This window comes from Buteo buteo, chromosome 1, assembly GCF_964188355.1.
Source record: "Buteo buteo chromosome 1, bButBut1.hap1.1, whole genome shotgun sequence".
NCBI classification, from domain to species: Eukaryota; Metazoa; Chordata; class Aves; order Accipitriformes; family Accipitridae; genus Buteo; species Buteo buteo.
In genome coordinates, this window is record NC_134171.1 from 72450399 (window position 1) to 72468392 (window position 17994).

At 40.1% G+C, this 17994-nt stretch overlaps 1 protein-coding gene across 4 annotated transcripts in view; it reads left to right on the forward strand.

Annotated features, from left to right (window-relative positions):
* The first annotated feature begins 703 nt into the window (after positions 1-703).
* Positions 704-17994, forward strand: part of ELF2 (E74 like ETS transcription factor 2) — a 39488-nt gene continuing 22197 nt past the window's right edge. The window contains exons 1-3 of one of the 4 annotated variants that reach the window (XM_075036307.1): positions 704-920; positions 8835-9028; positions 10025-10190. In XM_075036307.1, the coding sequence (XP_074892408.1) occupies positions 8957-9028; positions 10025-10190 (238 nt within the window). In that variant the 5' untranslated portion in view covers positions 704-920; positions 8835-8956. Of the gene's footprint in view, positions 921-8834; positions 9029-10024; positions 10191-17994 lie in introns of those variants that run through there. The other 3 variants (XM_075036296.1, XM_075036347.1, XM_075036337.1) reach the window with 3 other exon arrangements.

Genomic DNA, 17994 nt, shown 5'->3' on the forward strand with positions numbered 1-17994 from the left:
CCCACTATTTGTAAAGACGACCAGTTCTGTCCAAAACCTCTCAGACCAGGCTAGATCAAGACAGTCTTGATTTGTGAGCAGACTCTATGACAACGATATATGTCATATTGACAAGGGAATAACAAATTACAGGTTTGGCTAATTTCAAAAGCTACGCGCTCTAAAAGAGATGGCTGTGACTGAAGAAAACTTGAATCTGACATTTACAGCATTGCCCCTACGAGTCACTGGCTGAAATCGGTTCTGTACGCCCGATGCTCGGCAGCGGCTCAGGCCCACGGACAGCTCATTGTCTTTGGTACCAAAAATCAATCGCCGGAAATAATTACCCCTCCGGGGCCGTACCCAAACGTTGGGAGGGATTTTTCGAAAGCAGGCCGAGCGGCCTTTCCGCCGCAGAGGCCGCGGCTGAGGGCCACCGAGAACCTCGCCTGCGGCGGGTTTCCCCCCTCAGCCTCGCTCTCTGCGCCCCGTACGCTGACTCCCTCCCGCTCTCAAGACGAAGACCCGAACCACCCCGGGGGGGAAATGGAGGAGGCCATCGCGAAGCCTCCCAGGCCCCGCCGCCCGCCAACGCCCGCTCCCTGAGGGGAGCCTCGCGCCCGGGCCAAGGCAACGGCTCCCGCCGGCGCCTGCGCAGGCGCGGGGCGGCCGCGCATGCCCGCAGCGCCCCCGCGCGCCGGGCGGCGCGAGCATGTGCAGAGGCGGCGGCGGCGGCAGCGGCGGCGGCGGCGGCGGCAGCAGCAGCGGCGGGGGGGGCCGGGGCCGGGCAGGGCAGGTTGCGCCGCTGCGCCCGCCCCTCCCGCCGCGGGGCGGCCCTGGCCCTGGCTCTGGCTTTGGCTCTGGCCGGGCGGCGCCCACCGTCTCCTGCTCCCGGCCCAAGCTGGGCGACGGACGCGGCCTCCGGGCGCACGGGCACGGTAAGGGCGCGGCGTCGGCTTCTGCTGTTGCTGCGGCGGCGGCGGCCGGGCGGGTGGGACGGGCGCTGACAGGCGGCCGGCGGAGGGAGAGAGAGAGGGGGCGAGCGGGCGGCCGCCCGCCCAGCCAGGGGACCGCGGGACCGGCCCGAGCCGGGGGCGGCCGCCGAGACGTGTCGGGTGGGAGCCGGGTTGGCGGGGCTCGGGGGTCGCTCCGGCGGTCCCCTCCCCTCCCCCTCAGCTGCACTTTCGGTTTCGCGTGGGGATGGGTGCGGCGGGGCGGCGGCCGTCGGGCCGGGGCCATTCCCCCCCCCCGGCTCCGCTGCCGGATCCCCCCCCCCCCACCTCCCCGCCACGGGAGTCCGCGCCCGGGCTGCCGCCCCGCCGGCGGAGGGGGCGGTGGGGGCGGCGGGCGGTTCCCGGCGGCTGTCAGCGTAAACACGGCCCCGGGGCGGCCGCGGCCTGCCGGGCCGGGCCCCACAGTTCCTCCCGGACCCGACCGGGCCGGACCGGAGCGGGCAGGGGAGGTGGCGGGAACGGGTGAGGCGGCCGGGGCAGCCCCGCGGGGGCAGCGCCTTGTTTACACAGGGCGTCGGGAGAACATGGCAGCCCGGGCGTGCTGGTCAGCCGCTGTCATGCGTGCTCGCTCCTCCGGTGCTGGCGGTGGGGTAGCCCCGCCGGGCCTGCAGCTTCCCCTCTTTCCTAAAATCGCTCTGCGCCCTGCTCTGGTTGCACCCGGGGTAAATAGCTGAAGTCTGGCGTATTTTATAATTATACCTGGCCGTGCCTCTGTAACGTTGTACCGGGTTAGCTCTGGTGTTCGTGTTTATCTCTTACCTTTTTGGATGTGTTCTGTCATGTCTCTTCCCCCCCCCCCCTTAAATAATTCAGTTCTGGGTGTTCCCTCCCTTATGGCCAGTCACTGTCATGTTCCTTGTGACTTTTTTTTAACCATTTAACTTCTTTAGCAAAGACGGCTAAACCTTACCGACTCTCAGTTTAAAACGAGTCGATTTGTGAGGAGGGTTCTCCGTCCGCTGAGTTCATGTCTTGTCGTGCTTTGAAGTTGTCTGTCTTCTGTGTGCTGATAATTATTCAGCTTTGTTGCAATTTAATCGTAAAGCTTTTTGCCACTTTCTGATTAGCGTATATGTGCGTCAGACTTTGAGAGGTTCCTAGTTAGTCGAGACAAATAGCATGAAATGAAGTTGAGCCCAGGGATGTAGGAGTGTAAGCGTTAGAGAATTCTCGATACGCATAAAACCAGCGCTCTAATAATACCATTTCAGAGCAATTCAGATACTTTTGTGGCCTAAAAACATGTAGAAGTAATATGTTTGCATGTTTTGTGCTATAACTTTGAAATGTGGCAGAAGTGTGTGAATATTGGTGATTTGGGGAATGTAAGAGTTTCAGATCACTTTATAGAAATGTCTGTTATTAGGGTAAGTTGAAAACCCCACAGCATTGTTTCAGAGGGGATGTCATGAAGCCATCTATTACGTTGCGTACAGCAGGAGAGATCTGGGTCAGTGACTGTTACCACAAGACTTTATTTCAAGAATCTTAAAGAAATTAAATACAAGTCTACAAAACTGTATGTAATGGGTCTGATCCAAGATCCTCTTCCTCCTCCTCCCCTCACTCCACCTCTGACAGTGGACACATCAGTTGCTTTAGGAAAAGTTCTGGGAACAAGACGGTTATTTTGTATGCTACCTTCAGTGACATACTCTTTCCATCTCTCAGGTTTCAGTAATACCTGGTTCAGAAGGTCCCTAAACTTCAGACTGTATGTGCGTCTTTGTGTTTAATAGTCCCGTAAGCCAGTCGGGGGCTTTACCTCTATAAAGCTGTCTAACTTAAATCTTACAACTTACTCTTGTGATCTCTAGAATATCCTATGAAAATTAATTATATAGTTTGTGTGCACTACTTCCTTTTGTGTGTCTGTGTGTGTTGGGTTTTTTGGTGTTTGGGTTTTTTTTGTTTGTGTTTTTTTTCTTTAAACCGCATCCTCACCATTTAATTTCGTCTGTCTCTGCTCTTTTATTATGTAAAACGATGAATAATTGCTCCCTACTCTGGCTTGTGGGGGAGTGGAAATGGATGTTAAGGGCCAACGGTTGACACGCTGTAAAGAGAAGTGCTGGTACAAAGTAGGGGTAGTGTATGGGACTTCTGACAGAGGGAAGAGAAGGTTTCAGGGGACCTTTAAATAGAGAGCAGTGGGAAGAGAGCCTGCTAATAGGATGAAATACGGGAAGGTCCAGAAGAAGCCTGCTGAAGCCACAAAGCTTTTTGCAGAACGTTAATAGTTTTTAAGTCATTATAAGCTTATATGTTTTGGGGCTCATCAGCTTTAGCTGTTGAGGTTTCAGAGCAAACTTTGGATGGTCAGATTATCAAACTAAATATGCATGGAAGGAGTTCCTCTAGTTTCTTACTGGATTTGGTACATCATTAATTTGATCCAATGCAATAATTTCTGTGCATTCAGCAATAAAATTGTTGCCTTGTTGTATGGAAACGTCTGAAGTATGATGTGGCCACGACTACTTGCTTTGATGATTCCTCATTTTGATTTCCTTTTCTGTAAATTTTAGTGATTGGTGTGATTTATAAGGTGCTACAAATCGCATGGATTGTCTGTTTTATTCCCCTGATGTTGTAGATGTAAAGATTTACTTTGTATCCTCTTTTTAAGCATTCCCCCTGATTCTTTAGCTATTTGCAAGTTTAATTTTTTTTCACTGTCAGCTTTTGCAGTAACTTAATTTTTCAGTTTTTACTTGTTTTGAGTTTCAAAAGAAAAAAAAGTTAATTCACCATTTCTTCTACAAATGTCAGCGTGAATCAGTTAGCCAGAGCAGTAAAAATTATCTGGGAAAATATCTTAAAAGAACTTTCAGTCAACATAAAAAAATTTTTACAGCGTGCGCTGTGGTTTATATGTACTGGAGTGATAGTGACATTTACTGGTATGTTTGAGGTGCTGCCTATGAAAGACCGCCTTTGTACCCTTGGAAGCCTTGTTACAGTTAATGGGATTCTGCAGTGATCTTGGCTGATGTATTTCTGTACGTATAACTAATTTCATTTTCGAGCCGACTTCCTTAACTTTTTTTTTTTTTTGATTAAACCAAAGGAAGGCCTTTTTGCAAAAAGTTTTGTGTGATGCTACTGCTGGCTGTAGTCTTGCTCTTGCGGTTGCATCTGTGTAGGTATCTGCATAAATCTCTCCTCAGGATTTGGGATGCCAGCTGAATAAAAGGGGGACATTGTTCCAAGTACTCTTATGTTTCTTCTGAGTGCGGCGGGAGCAGCTGCCTCTGGTCGCTGCTGCCCAGTCTTCTGCATGTTTGTCTTGTTTTCATGTGTGGGTACGAGTGTGTGCATCTTTTTTTCAAGCATTGATATTTTTGTTTGTTTGTTTGTTTTATAATTTAAATAAAAGTGTACTAAAACTACTTGCAGATTTATATTTAGAGTTTTGTTCTGAAGCCAGTCCTAAATAACTTCACTTTGAATCTGGCCTAGTAGAGGTGACGCTCTGCCATCCTTTCCACACTGTTTTTTCAATTATTATTTTTAATTCTGTTGAGCTGCATGTTTGCTTCTCTATTAACTTGATAGGTGGTTATGCACAGGGGGATTGGCTTAAGATTCTGGGTTTTGTGGGACTACTTACGCGTTCATCGCAGTTGTGATTTGCAGTGTTTTTAAGCTTCTCTGGTAGCTGCTGAAAACATAAGAGGACTGTTTGGATTTCTTGTACGCAGACATTTGGATACATAATGTAGGCCATATAAACGTACTATTAAATATGTGAATAAACTGTTTGGTATTTTGCAGCCTTTATGGTAAGTGTGCCCTGTAGCCTCTGAAGATGTAAACGATCTTCTTGACCAGTGAAAGCTATCACAAACTTGAGTCTTTGTTGTGTCTTTTGTAGTGGTAAACTACAGTTAAAAACTTCTTGCTGTGGAGGCAAAGAATTTGGGTTCAAGATTCGGATTTTTGGTTTTGTTTTTTCTGAGGGTGGGAGCACCTAGGCTTGTTTTTGTTTTCCCATGAGATATGTATAAAAATAACGGATGATGCAGCAAAGCTGTTTTCCCGGTTGTAAGGGGTATTCCAAATGTTTCAGAACTAGTTTCTCTCTGCATTTTCCATGGCCGGGAAGAACAGGAGTAGATGTCAGATCTGTAACAAAATGATTTGGTCACATCTTTTGGAAATGTTAGATTTGCCTCCCCCCCCCCCCCCCCCCCAGTGTCATTCCTTATTTTGCTTTGTTGTAAGCACCTGTCCAGAGAGGAATTACATTTGTAGTGTGTGGTTTTTTTGGTGTGGGCTTCTTTGTTGTTGTTTGGTTTTGGTGGTGTGGGTTTTTTTTTTTTTTGGTTTTTTTTTAATATTTCTGCATGTTGTTCTGTAATTCAAAAATAGTCATACTTTGAACCATCTTCTGTGCTGGCTGATTGTAGCACCGGGGATAACCTGGTCTCTTAGAAACCTGAATCATCTCTTACTTTAAGAATCTGAGTCTAACTGTCTTTTGGCCTTTTTGTCTCAGTTAGCCATGGGAAATGTGAATTTTGGGACTGATTTCTGAAAGTGACTAGGTAGTCTTTTCCTTTTACAGAAGTCAAATCAGTTGTGACTTGCTAGGGAGAGGATGAGAAATAGATTCAGTATTCTACTGAAATTTGAGGGAGAAGCGAAAAGGCTTCCATGAGGATATACTGCTTAGGTAAAGGGTCGAGGGCAAATGCTTAGCTGGTTCATTCAAAAAGGGGTGCGGCTGCAGGGATCTAACCTACATGTAAGTGTGTGGGGTGTATTTGTGCATTTGTTTTAACTTAACACTTCTAAACCAGGCTGAACTGAAACTCTTTTAACTTCCCACTTGCTGGCCAGTGGGCTTGCCTTTTTCCCCACCCTGTCAGGTTTTTGAAAAGGTTGCTGAATAGCAAGACTCTTGGTATGAAGTTGAAATCCTGTTGTGTAAAGAGTCTGGATCTTTCATTTGTTCCTTGCCTGGACTGTTCTGTGCATTCAGTTTAAAGATACTGTCCTTTTAATGAATGCTGAGATTTAGCATCTCACTCATTCTTCTGCATATTTTCCCCTCTAAGGTTCTTATTATGAATTTCTGCTGGAACTGGAAAATAAGGATTCTAATTTATGTTCCTGCATTGCCCTATCTTTGCTTCTGTAGGTAATTGGTAATTCATGTAGAGATAAATCAGTGCAAAAGTAATCTAAACTTCTTGTAACTAGGGAGACGGAGAAATAGCAGGTTTTTGACATAACCTGATCTAGTACACAGTATTAAGTGATTTCAGTTGCTACAATTTGGCAGCTGTTTGGCCACCTGTGTGGGATTATAGTACATAAAAAATGAATGTACAGTACACATGGTCCTAGTATATGATTGTTTATTTGCATTAATATACTGCGTGAGAACCAGATTAGCTTTGTGACACGCTTAAGCTATGCAATGGTACTATGTGAAGCGCTCTATGTTCTTACATAGATACAAGTCTGAGTTGCAGGAATAATGTTGATGTTTGACATTGGTTGGAGACTGTGCTTCCAAATTAAAATATAATTTCCATTCTTTGGACTTCGCTTTTGGGTTATGATTGCTTGGCAGGATTTCTAGTATGGTTGTAGATGGAAAACTGTAGAAGGGGGAAAAAGTCTTTTTACAGTAGAAGTGATTTTTAAATTTTTCCTCCTGTGTATTTAATGTATTCATAAATAGCTGTTTTTCTACTTTACATATTTCTGAATTTAGACTTTTGAAATAATGTGGTAATTGATACGCAGGTAGGGAGTAGGCTTGTTGTGCTAAAAGCCTGGAGGGTGACAGGTGTATATGGCTCTGAGGATGCTTGTTAAAGACTTTCCAGCTTGGGTCTACTTTGGGGGTGCAGAGGAGGTCATTGCTTTCTTTTTCATCAAGGAAAATACTGATAATCAAAAAGTGGTGCTAGCTTTACAAATGAAACAATGGAAAATAAAGTATTACTGTGGGGTTTTTTTTGTGCTACTACAAATGAAATATTTTTAGGTATGAATCATGCTTTCTCATGTGAAGTTGACTGCCTATGTAAGCAAAAAATGCCTTGTTTTTTTCCTAAATTGCATATATTTTTTTTCTTTCTTTTGGAATATATCTTGTGCTTATTCTGCTGGTACTATGACAGTGATATAAGATGATCTCCTGTTCTTGAGTTTTGTTTCATGAGGATTAATTACCTAGAAGGATGCTATTAGAATTTATTCTCCTTTTTGTATGTAAGGGTGAAAAATAAGAATATCTTATTCTGTTGTGTCTGGAGTTTTTTGTTTGGTGTGTTGGTTTTTTTGTTGTTGTTTGTTTGGTGTGTTTTTGTAGTAACCTGCCATCCACTGTTGTAGCTAGTGCCTCTTTGTGCTAAGTTGGTATGGCAACATAAGTGATGCCTTTCTGAGTGTATTTTTATGGCATGCTGAAGGATCCTTAATACCTTGATGAATGAAAGTTTTTAAACAGTTTTTGCATAGTATTTTTTTGTTGACTTTCTTGCTTAGTTGACATCCACTTGGCGAGATCAGTAATGGTAATTTTTACTAGTATACCTAAGCTATAACTTAATAAAGATTTCCATGCCTATAAGAAGGCCAGTTACTCTACATGAATCTGAGCTACCTTTTCCCTATATGTGCAAACTTAATTTAGTTTAAGCTGGCTGTCTGCTATTGAAAAGCAATACTTACTGAGTTTACCCATTGGAGTATTAATTATAATTTTTTTTCTTCAGTATGTGTTGGAAGATCCTGTTTTCTTGCAGACCTCAGTGACTGTGCTAGCTTTCTAAATGGATGGATTTTATTAAAAGTATTGGGCTAAATTCTGGCTTCTGTTATAAAGCATTGATCTCAGTGGAGTTACTCGCAAGGGTAATTGATATCAGATTGGGTTCTTATGTCTCACGTGGAATATGTGCTTTCCGTTGTACAACTAAGAAGCCAAACTTCTTAGTTTGCATCTTGAAGTAGTAAACTGCTCCTCACAGCCCAAGGTTTATGAACACAGATTTTTTGTCTCTTCCAAAGACAGGATATGAGTAATAATATTTATTCAGAATAAATAAATAGCAGTTGTTTAGAAACAAAGCACTGCTGTTAATCTAGAGAAGTTCACCAAGATGGAGGTTATATATCTTTGTAAGCTGAATGAGCCCATGGTATACCCAAATTAAAGCATTATGATGTGGAACTACTTTTTTTTGGACTCTTTAAGAATTTCTTCTATAGGAAAAAAAGAGTCACTGCTACAATACTTTTTATTTCAAAGAAAACTGTAGATTAGAAATTAGGTATGTATTTTTGAGGTGTGTGTTATATATGCGTTGCTTTAAAAAGCAGTACGTTTGAAAGCGTTACAAAACTTTATGAAACTATAGCTTTATGAAATGACTGTGAAGCTAGTAGAACAAAGAAGAAAATGTAATTAAAAAAAAAATCTCCTAAATTAATAGGAAAACACTAACTTTAGAAAAGCCACACTAACTCAAACGTGTGTACGTCTCAAAAAACTAGTTGATATTTGACCTCAGTGAGAAATTCATTATTTTGACCAATGGAATATATCTAAGGATATTATTTGTTTTTAGAACTGTGTGAAATTTAACAAATTGCAAAGAATCAAACTGAAATTGTTACCTTGGTATTAAAAGTTAGCGTGAAACTTCCGTTGTATGGCAGTGCTCAGCGTTAACTTTACCAAAGTCAGCACATTCTATCGCATCTGTTGTGTTCATTCTTTTGATGTAGACATGTAGCATGCAATCGCTTTCATAAATGTTGGAAGATTTTTGAATATAAACTATGAGAATAACTTAAAATTATTTTGTGTTTCAGCCGCCTCTGCCTAGCTGTTTAACAGAAGTGGATTGTGAATTTAAGCCTTGGATAACTTCAGGCTATCAGCATTACTGTCTTCAGGATAGATAACAGCTCTCAGTGTCGTCGGGGGATGCACCATGACTTCAGCAGTGATTGACACGGGAGGCCCTGGCCTGGAGTTTGACAGCAATGGAATGAAAAATCAAAAGGTTAGAAAAATAAATAGCATTTATTTGCTAACAAACTTTACACCTTTTTTCTTAATTTGAAAGAAAAATTCACTGTAACCTTGCTGTGAAAGCAAGTGAAATGGATTAGAGACTGTTGTGCGAGGAGGAAGAGAGCAGTCCATTTTTCAAATACCTTTTGTTAGAAGATTTTATTATCACAGAGAAGTGGAAGCAGTAAGTTTTGAAGTCTGCAGTACAACTGTAGACTGGGTTTACAATATTAAATTCTAATCTAAGCATCTCTTCTAAAGTAAAGATCTCAGATGTGTCTTGATGTGTTGAATGAGATAAGCAGAACAATACAAGGGCCTTTTTTAGAGTTAGCCAACGCAATGCATTTGCTCGTATTTTGCATTCTTATCAACAAATAAATGTTTTCTACTATTCTGTAGCTCGTAGTAAATGGAATCTGGCAGGGTTCCATGTCTGCAACACTTTAACAGATTACATGTGCTGTTACAGACATTTTGATCCTTAAATAAGTAGAGATAGGCATATGGGCTTTGAAGTAGCCATTTCTTTTGTGATAGCTTATGTACTTAATCCAAAACATGAGTGTTCATAAGATACAGGTCAGATGTAGGTATGTTGCAGTATACACGCAAAGCCTTGATTAAATTTTGTGGAGCAGAGGGAGAAGAAACACTTCCCACAGCTGAATGTCTTAGTTAGAAGGCTTGCTCTTTTTCAATGTCTTAAAGCTGTCTGATGCTTTACATTTTAAGTGCTTAAAGCCGGGAAAAATACCTTCGAGATTCAGGAGGGTCCCTTTGGTGGATGATAAGCTGGCTTTTATTTTTTTTAATCTCTTGCTTTAGAAGAAAATTTCCTTTTAAAAATCTTTAAAATTATTGTCATTATTCCATAAAATATGCAAGAACTTAAGAGGAACATTTTAAAGTAGAGTTCAACAGTGCAGTATTTAGAGCGTGTTTGGTTTTTGTTTTTGTGGTTTTTTTTTTTTCCTTTCTATAGGAAAATGAGCCAGTCTCTGAATTCCCAGCAGTGATTGTGGAGCCAGTTCCTAGTGCCAGACTAGAACAGGGTTACGCTGCTCAGGTCCTGGTTTATGATGACGAGACTTACCTGATGCAAGATGTAGCAGAGGAACAAGAAATTGAGACTGAAACTGTGGAAACAGGTAGACTTACTATAATATTTTTTTTTCCATGAGATTTTCTTTTAGAAGTCCCTGAGGAATGTAATTTTGTATTTACCCACAGGATGGAGATCTGACCTGGGTTCACATCTCTTTGCTTTAAACTTAGTTTTACTTAGCTTCAGTGGTGACAAAGTTGGGGCTTGGCAGGTAAAAATGTCACCTTTGGTTCAGGGTGCTGCATTGTAACACCATGTACCCTCATAAGTAGGCAGATCTTAATTTATGTCTTTGTTAATGCCGGGGGTTAACTAGACAACTAAACTTGGAGTTTTTAAAAATCAGCTGAGCCAGGAAGCTGGTTAGAATTTAGTTTCATAGTGTGTCTGAATCAAATAACTGCAGGGCAGCTGGCAATATGGAGTGTGCGGCTCTATCTACCCTATCTTCCAACTCTTCCCCCTTCCCATGAGCTCTATCCTCTGTCCCTTGTTATCCTGCCTTTTTGGTCCAAGAGCGGTTTTATTGCTGGTTTGGTGGCAGGAGTGCGTGGCTGGGGGGACTGGAGTTGGACTGTCTTTTTATGGGCAGAAAGCATAATAGATTGAAATTAACTCAGCTGTATGGTAAAAGAAAGAGTTATGAATGAAGAAAGAAGTAGAGCTTTGGCGTTAAAGCAGCTGACCTGTTCAGCGATAAGCATGTATCTTCCCCATGCACCGCTCTCCAAAGAACGTGGTCAGGAGCTTTGAACTTTCAGTGGAGGACCAAAGTCTGTTTAAACTGTCTGAAAAAACAAAAGTTGTGCTCCTATGGGAGCCTAAATAATCTGACTGCCAGGCTGCCACTGTGCTGCAGTTTTCTTGTCCCTCCTGCTTGCTTTCTTGTGCTGCTTCTCATACCTGCTGAACCTGTTTTAGGCATTTCAGTATGCTGATTTTACAAGAAAAAAATCGCAGGGAAACCCTGAACTGTTCTGTATTCTTGTTGAGTTAACTTTCTGCTGGGTTAGTATGCTGACATGGCTCAGCCAAGGGCCGGGTGCGTGCTGTGGAAGGGAGTACATGGAAGTGCAACCAAAGGGGGGACGGGTCCTCTTGGGCACTCCATACTGAACTGGTGAGACCACTTGACTAGAACATGGATAGCGTACATTCCTACCCTTGGGCTGCCTAATTTAGGGTTGGAGTTTGAATTCATGATGTCAGGCAAGCAAAACAAAGCTGTGAGACTCTTCTCTCAGTTGCTTACCTTTGCAGCCCAGTAAATATGTGTGCGTTCCCATCGGATTAGGTAGGTTTCAGTTCAAATTTCTCCATAAATGGTGGATGCAATTGCTCATACATCTTTCTGAATCTGGATGTTCATCTCCTGTAGTACTGCATCAAAAATAACATGCATCAACTTTGTAAGATGTGCACAAACTAATGGTTCAGGTTTTGGGAGAATACTTGCAATTCCAGTTTACTCAAATGGGTTTTGAATTAAATATGCTAATGACAAGTTCAACAAAGTTGTGTGAAGAAAGAATATGAAATAAGGGTGGTTGTTTTTGGTGTTTTTTTTGTGTGGTTTTTTTTTTTTTTTGACTATGGTAATAGAACTTTTAAGGTAAAGGTAAGTGAGAAGTGAGGGTGTTCTTCCCAAGAAGCTGGGTTTAATAAATTAAACTTGTATTCAAAAACCTCTAAGAGCTTATACTTTGAAGGCTTTTGCATTCAGAAGTGGTGTTTTTTTAAACATTACATTTGCTGTTTCTTGTAAGATTTTGGTAGGTTAATGGCTAGCAGAACAGTTCTTTTAGGATAAAGAGCAACTGCAAATGAACTCTGTATGTTTTTAAGTATCATTTTCTGGCCACAATAAGTTGGTGGAAATGACAATTAAAAACTTGTAGGTCTTCTGTAGGAATCTTTTTCTTTTTCTTTTTTTTTTTAAGCTACTATTCAAAGAAAGAGACATGTGGCTGCTTCCAAATCTTGATATTTGGAAGTACAGTCTTAAAATTTATAGGGCAGTTGATATGTGATTTGGTGAGTTTGTGGCTGGAGATGTTAAGCGATGTGTCTTGACTGCAGATAGTTTGGTGGTAGGTTTTGTTTTTTTTTTTTAAATTTCACAATAACTTTGACGTTAATATATGCTTAAAAAATTAGTATAATAACATAATAAAGTATTAAAATAAGTTCAAATATTTAAAACTTTGTTTTAATAGTTCTGATATAAAAATTAAAGATAATGCGTACTAAAAAGCCAATTTACAGTAGTGTAGAGGAGAAACTACAATCTAATGAAGATTTTAAAAACTATTAATGAATGTTGTCATTTGTGATTCCAAAAGGTCCTTGGGAAGAGAGGTAATCTCCCCTGTTTCCGTACTCCAACTTTTCATTATTATTTGTATAGCATATACACCATTAATCCAGGGCAGTTTTCATGGTGTAATTGTACATGACAGTAAGTAAGCAAGTAATGTTTTTTGCACAGAACTTGTATCTAGTGTTGATGAAAGAAGTGCTTGGTTTAGACTGCTCTGAGGGAGGCAGTCTTCTGGGGCATGTGTTTTGACTTGACACGTTTTGGTACAGCCATGAGTCTTTCTGAATGCATTGTTCATACAGAGAGGTTAAATGGGAGAGAAAGCATAAAGGCCCCAAGAAACCTTTATTTTGGTAATGTGCCATTACTAGCAATGAATTGCAGGAGTGTGAATCTGAGTGTGTTTTTTGATTTATATTTTTCTAGGGAAAGGGAAGAGATTTGGGCTGTGGGTAGGAATCGGTTTGATGTTGGAGAGGTGGTAAAAAGTGCCATAGTAAATGTTAACGAGAAAGCAGGCTAAGGCAGAAACAAGTAAACAAGGTATAATAATGTTTATTTCAAGAGCATTTTAAGATGCTAATTTTGTGAAGTACATACCTTTGTTATGCAAATGATTAAAATTTAGATGGGTATAATAGTTTAGTTTATGAGCATCTTAGAAGAAAAATCCATTGTTGCTAAATTAGTGTCAATTGATTTTACTTCATAAATGTCAGAATTAATAGCTGCAAACCCCCCACTTTATTTGATAAATGCATGGTTGTTGCATCAAGAATGAGTAGACTTAACTGCTTTTTGTGGTTCTAAACTCTATGGACAGCATGGTAAATACTAAAAACCCATCTTAAGTCTTGGCAGTATTTGATATGATATGTATCTGCATAACATAATATGCGCCCAGTTGTCGGTATTTCTACTGTTGGCTATGGGCCTGATTCCCCCCCCTCCTTGTGACAGTCCATTGGCAATTCCAATAACTTGTGATTTACATGCTTTGCAACATTTCAACATAAATATTTCAAGAGCCTCGAGCTACTTTGCAGTTAATCTAAAGCTGTGTAATTTAGTAAAATGTAGCATTATTCTAGCCTTCAGAGATAGGAATCAGTACCCTTTGGGATAAATGTAGTGCAGTAGCTGATGTGGTAAAATTTACTTAGGACACTAAAGAGATGATTTGTGCTGTGCATAAAATGGTTCTATTTGTGGCTTGCTATTTTGTGATTGGGTTTGAGGCTATGTGGACTGTAAGGATTGTCAGTGCTGATCCAAGGGCAGAATCAGGACCTGTAATGTTGTTTTGTATTAAAAAAACTTCTTGCATTTATGAAACCACAATTAAAATAAAATATGGTATATAATCATTATAAATGATCATATCTATAAATACTGATGAATTTTTAGTTAATCCTAGTGGAGTATGGGTTTTTTTGCTTGTCAGACTCCTTCCAGCCTGTTTCCCACTAATCTATCTTGATTCATTAATCAAGGATCATTAATTATAATTAATCCTTTAACTATAAAATTAATCCATTAACTAAAAAAGTAAACCTCAAGAGTCTTTTAACAAACAAGAAAGACTTAATGGTTCAAGTTGCTTTTTTTGTCCTATTCCAGACAAAACTGCCTATCTGCTTGGAATAGGAAAAAATCTTGACAAAGCAGTTTTCTAGAAAAAAACAAAACACAGGAATTTTGATCTTTTCAGGTGACCTTTTGACATTCTCAGTGGAAGTAGTGAGTGCCTTTTGTGATGTTTGAGAGGGAAAGTATAAGCTTTAGATTGACATAGTGTTTAAATTTCTTTTCCTATGATATCTTCCTTAGGAGCAGTACCTTTAGACTTTTGGGGACTGAGTTACAGTCTGCAACAGTGAAGATGTTCGATCATAAACAATACATACTTCTTAACAATTTTTTAATAACATCCAAATTTTATTGTCTTCCATTTCCTGAGTAGTTATCTGTCTTTAAAGTAATTAGCGCTTCAATTTTAGGATTTATTCAGCAAAACCTCTGTAGTTTACATAACAGCAGAAGCTGCTGTCTTTAAAGAAGCAGTCAGTCTGAAATTGACAGTTGTTACGGTTCTGTTTGTCTGTCACCACACAGGACCCATAATGTGGATGTGTATGTGTGTTAGCGGGGCAATTAAATCATCGGATTTACCATATCTACGGTGCTGAAGGTACCGCAGTTGTGATCTGCAGATCTTATACATGGACGATGCCTAGCCTTTTAGTCAAATAAGACATTAGATGAATATTTAGGTAGGATAATGCTGTTTTAAAAATGCCAAGTTATTGGTAACATTGTCATTAAAATTGGTTAGTGCTTTCTGAACTCCCTTCCTAAGCTCATGCCTGCAGTGGTACTACTTGCCTTCTCTGTTACCTCACTTAAGATGAATTTGCAAAATCAGCGTTGCTGCTTGTTTACAAATCTTGTTGAACAGTAGGCAGCTATTAAGCAAATATTGCCCTAAGTACAGTAAAGCTTGATCCTTATGAGAGGTACACCAAAATCATAGTGCCAATATAGTCCCTGATTTAATTGATTGAGTGAATCTAACTTCTCCTATCAATAGTATTTTTCCGCTTAATTTTTATTAATCATCAAAGAGGCAAGTACAGGTTTGGGACTTTTTTCTCACAACTTTAAGGTTAAAGAGGAAACAAAACTACTGCTTTTGAGAAGTTGAGGTATCATTCAACTTGTGAACTGTTACCATATTTTTTAATTTGATGTTCCATCAGAAATCCTCCCTGTGGTGCAAGTTGAAAGTCTGTTTTAATTCTAAAAATGTTATTGCCACAGGGGGGTAGAAGATCTGCATGAAAAAATGGGGATCTGAAAATGAGCCCCTCCAGGATTACGATCTGATGGAAAAATATTGACCTACAAAGACAACAATGATGGTATGTTTGTCTATAATATCTTAATTTTTTTTTCCACCAGGAAGTTCAGTTGAAACTACCATGTAAATTGATAGCCATCCTTAAGGAGGGAGGAAGTTGAATAAACAGTGAGTTTAGGCTTAACTCCTCCCCTAATTTAAACAAATGCATGAATAAAATATCTACTTTAAGGCAAATCTTATTTTACAGAGGAAATTTCAGGTTGCTACTTACACTGTTATCACTGTGGAAACCAGCTTTGTATATCTATGTAAAGTCTTTAGTTATTACCTGTTCTTCTTCCTGCCTCTATATGTCTTCTCCCATTGTGATTAAAACTGCTTCCCTCTGACTTCTTTTATGTGAATTTGAGCCTGTGAACTCTTGTTTATTTCAGATGATTTTTCATCAGTTGTTAAATATCATATACCAAGACCTCAGTATTAGATCTCATTAGAATCTTACCTTTGATTATGGCATGTGTACGTAAGGGATAAACAAAACAATGTTATCATTCATTCTGTCCAGACATTATTTGATTAAACTGCCTCTTAAAAAAATTAGTTAACAGGAACATCTGGTGTATGTTTTGGTAGCGCTGACATATCCTATTGATTGAACTTCATTTCCGTACACTCACAGCTTGATGAGAATTTCAAAAGTGGAGAGCAGTTTGCTTTAGAAGACTCTGCTGACTACAAACAAGAGTTTGGACATTCTAACAGCTTGATTAAACTCTCAGCTTAAGTTGGTACTGCCTTCATCAAAGAGCTAAGATGAAGCCCATTAGCTACTAGATAAAAGCAAGATAAAACTTCGCATGCAGTACTTGCTCGACTGTGAGAATTATATCTCTAACACATTCATGGGTTAAGAATTTATCCTTTGAATGTGAGCTAATTTTATTTTTGACACCATGCTGCTGCTATATCGATGTGAGTTCTCACTCTTCCAAGAAATCCATTGCATTTTTGCTGGTTAAATATTGATGACAGTGAAACAAAACGTCCCCCCTCCCATTGCATGTGCTATTTTACAGCACTTGGAGCAGTTACGCCAAGGGCATATACATCTGTTCTCAGTAACATTCATAATTCAGAAACAAAATTCAACTGCAGCTTAAATTTTATGTCATCTTTGCTGGTGTTTCCTTTTCTGAGAAATTAATGAAAAGAGCTGTGCAGGTGCTGTATGAATGGTAATATTTTTATGTAACAGTAACAGCCTGTTTGTGGTGTCCAGTTCTTTCCAGATTGCAGGTTTCTGCCTTGCTGTGTTCAGTGCTCCATTCATACTGAAGGAACACTGCAAGACTAGATATTTTGTAATAAAGACTAATAACTACACATTTCAGGCATAATTTTTATTTTCTGAGGTTGATGTGAGGCTAATTGAATGGCTTGCTAGTGTGGGGCGCTATGGGTTGGACTTCAGACGTACAGATGCACTCTCTAAACTCCCAACTCCAGTTGCAACTAGGAGTGAGAAATTGCAGGATGTTACTATGAAGACTCAGTCACAGCATTTTACTAATGTAAGCTGAAAAATTTCGTGGCTTGTATCTTGATATTAGAATGTAATATGGCATGCCAAAACCATTGTGGTATGAGTGCACAGGAGTCAGTGAACTTTATTGATCGAAAATATGGTGACAAACTTGACGGTAATAATTTTTAAAGGTGATCTGCATGTTAAAAGGGAGATTGTAGTTGACAACAAATTCTAGGATCACAGTAAAGCCATATGTGCTTGAGCAGGACATTTAATCTTTATAGAATAGACATTTGTTGTTATCAGAGACATCTTAAGGAGTTGTAAATGCTAGGTCTTGAACAGAGAAATTCCTCAATAGTGGCATAGTTCATATGCCAGCCTATTACCAATCTCAAATACTGTCAATTTTGTAAAATCATGTGATGTGCTATGCAAATACCTGATTTATAATTGTCTGTTAGACTGCCCTGAAATTAAAGAATTTCGTTATAAGGCAGGGAAGTGCATATATCAGTTGATTGTTTTTTTTTTTTTATAGTTTGTTTTTTGTTGTTGTTGTTTTTTGTTTTGGTTTTTTTTTGAGACAACCAAGTTTTTCTTATTCCACATTCATAAGTAATAATGCTGGAATGTAGACATTTGCTATTTTGAGTAACTCCTTTTCTGTTCGTCAAAGGTAGTACCAAATCCTGAGAATACATTGGCTTTTTTGTGTGGAATCACTGATTGCTATATGAATAGTGACACCAGGATCCTGAGTCCACTCAAAGGTGCAGATTGTGACAGACTCTTGGCTTTGGTGTTATTAGACTTCATATAGTGTAGTCAAGAAGATAAGCTTGGCATGGTCACTGAAGCCTTTCCTCAGTATTTCCCTGGTTCCTGCAGGGACACTTAGTGGTTATTTTGCTGTACTTTTGGAATTTTCTACCATGGAATCCACAGTGGATGGTAATGATTATGCTGATGTGCTGATAAAGTGCTGCTGCATCTTCTTGCATGTTTCTGGAATCCAACTGTTAAAAATGTTTCTTTTTATCGTTACCTTTGCAATACAGTAATAATTATCAACAGTTTGATAGCCTGCTGTTGCGGACAGCAACTACTTCTGTAATTATGAGATGTGAATTTCT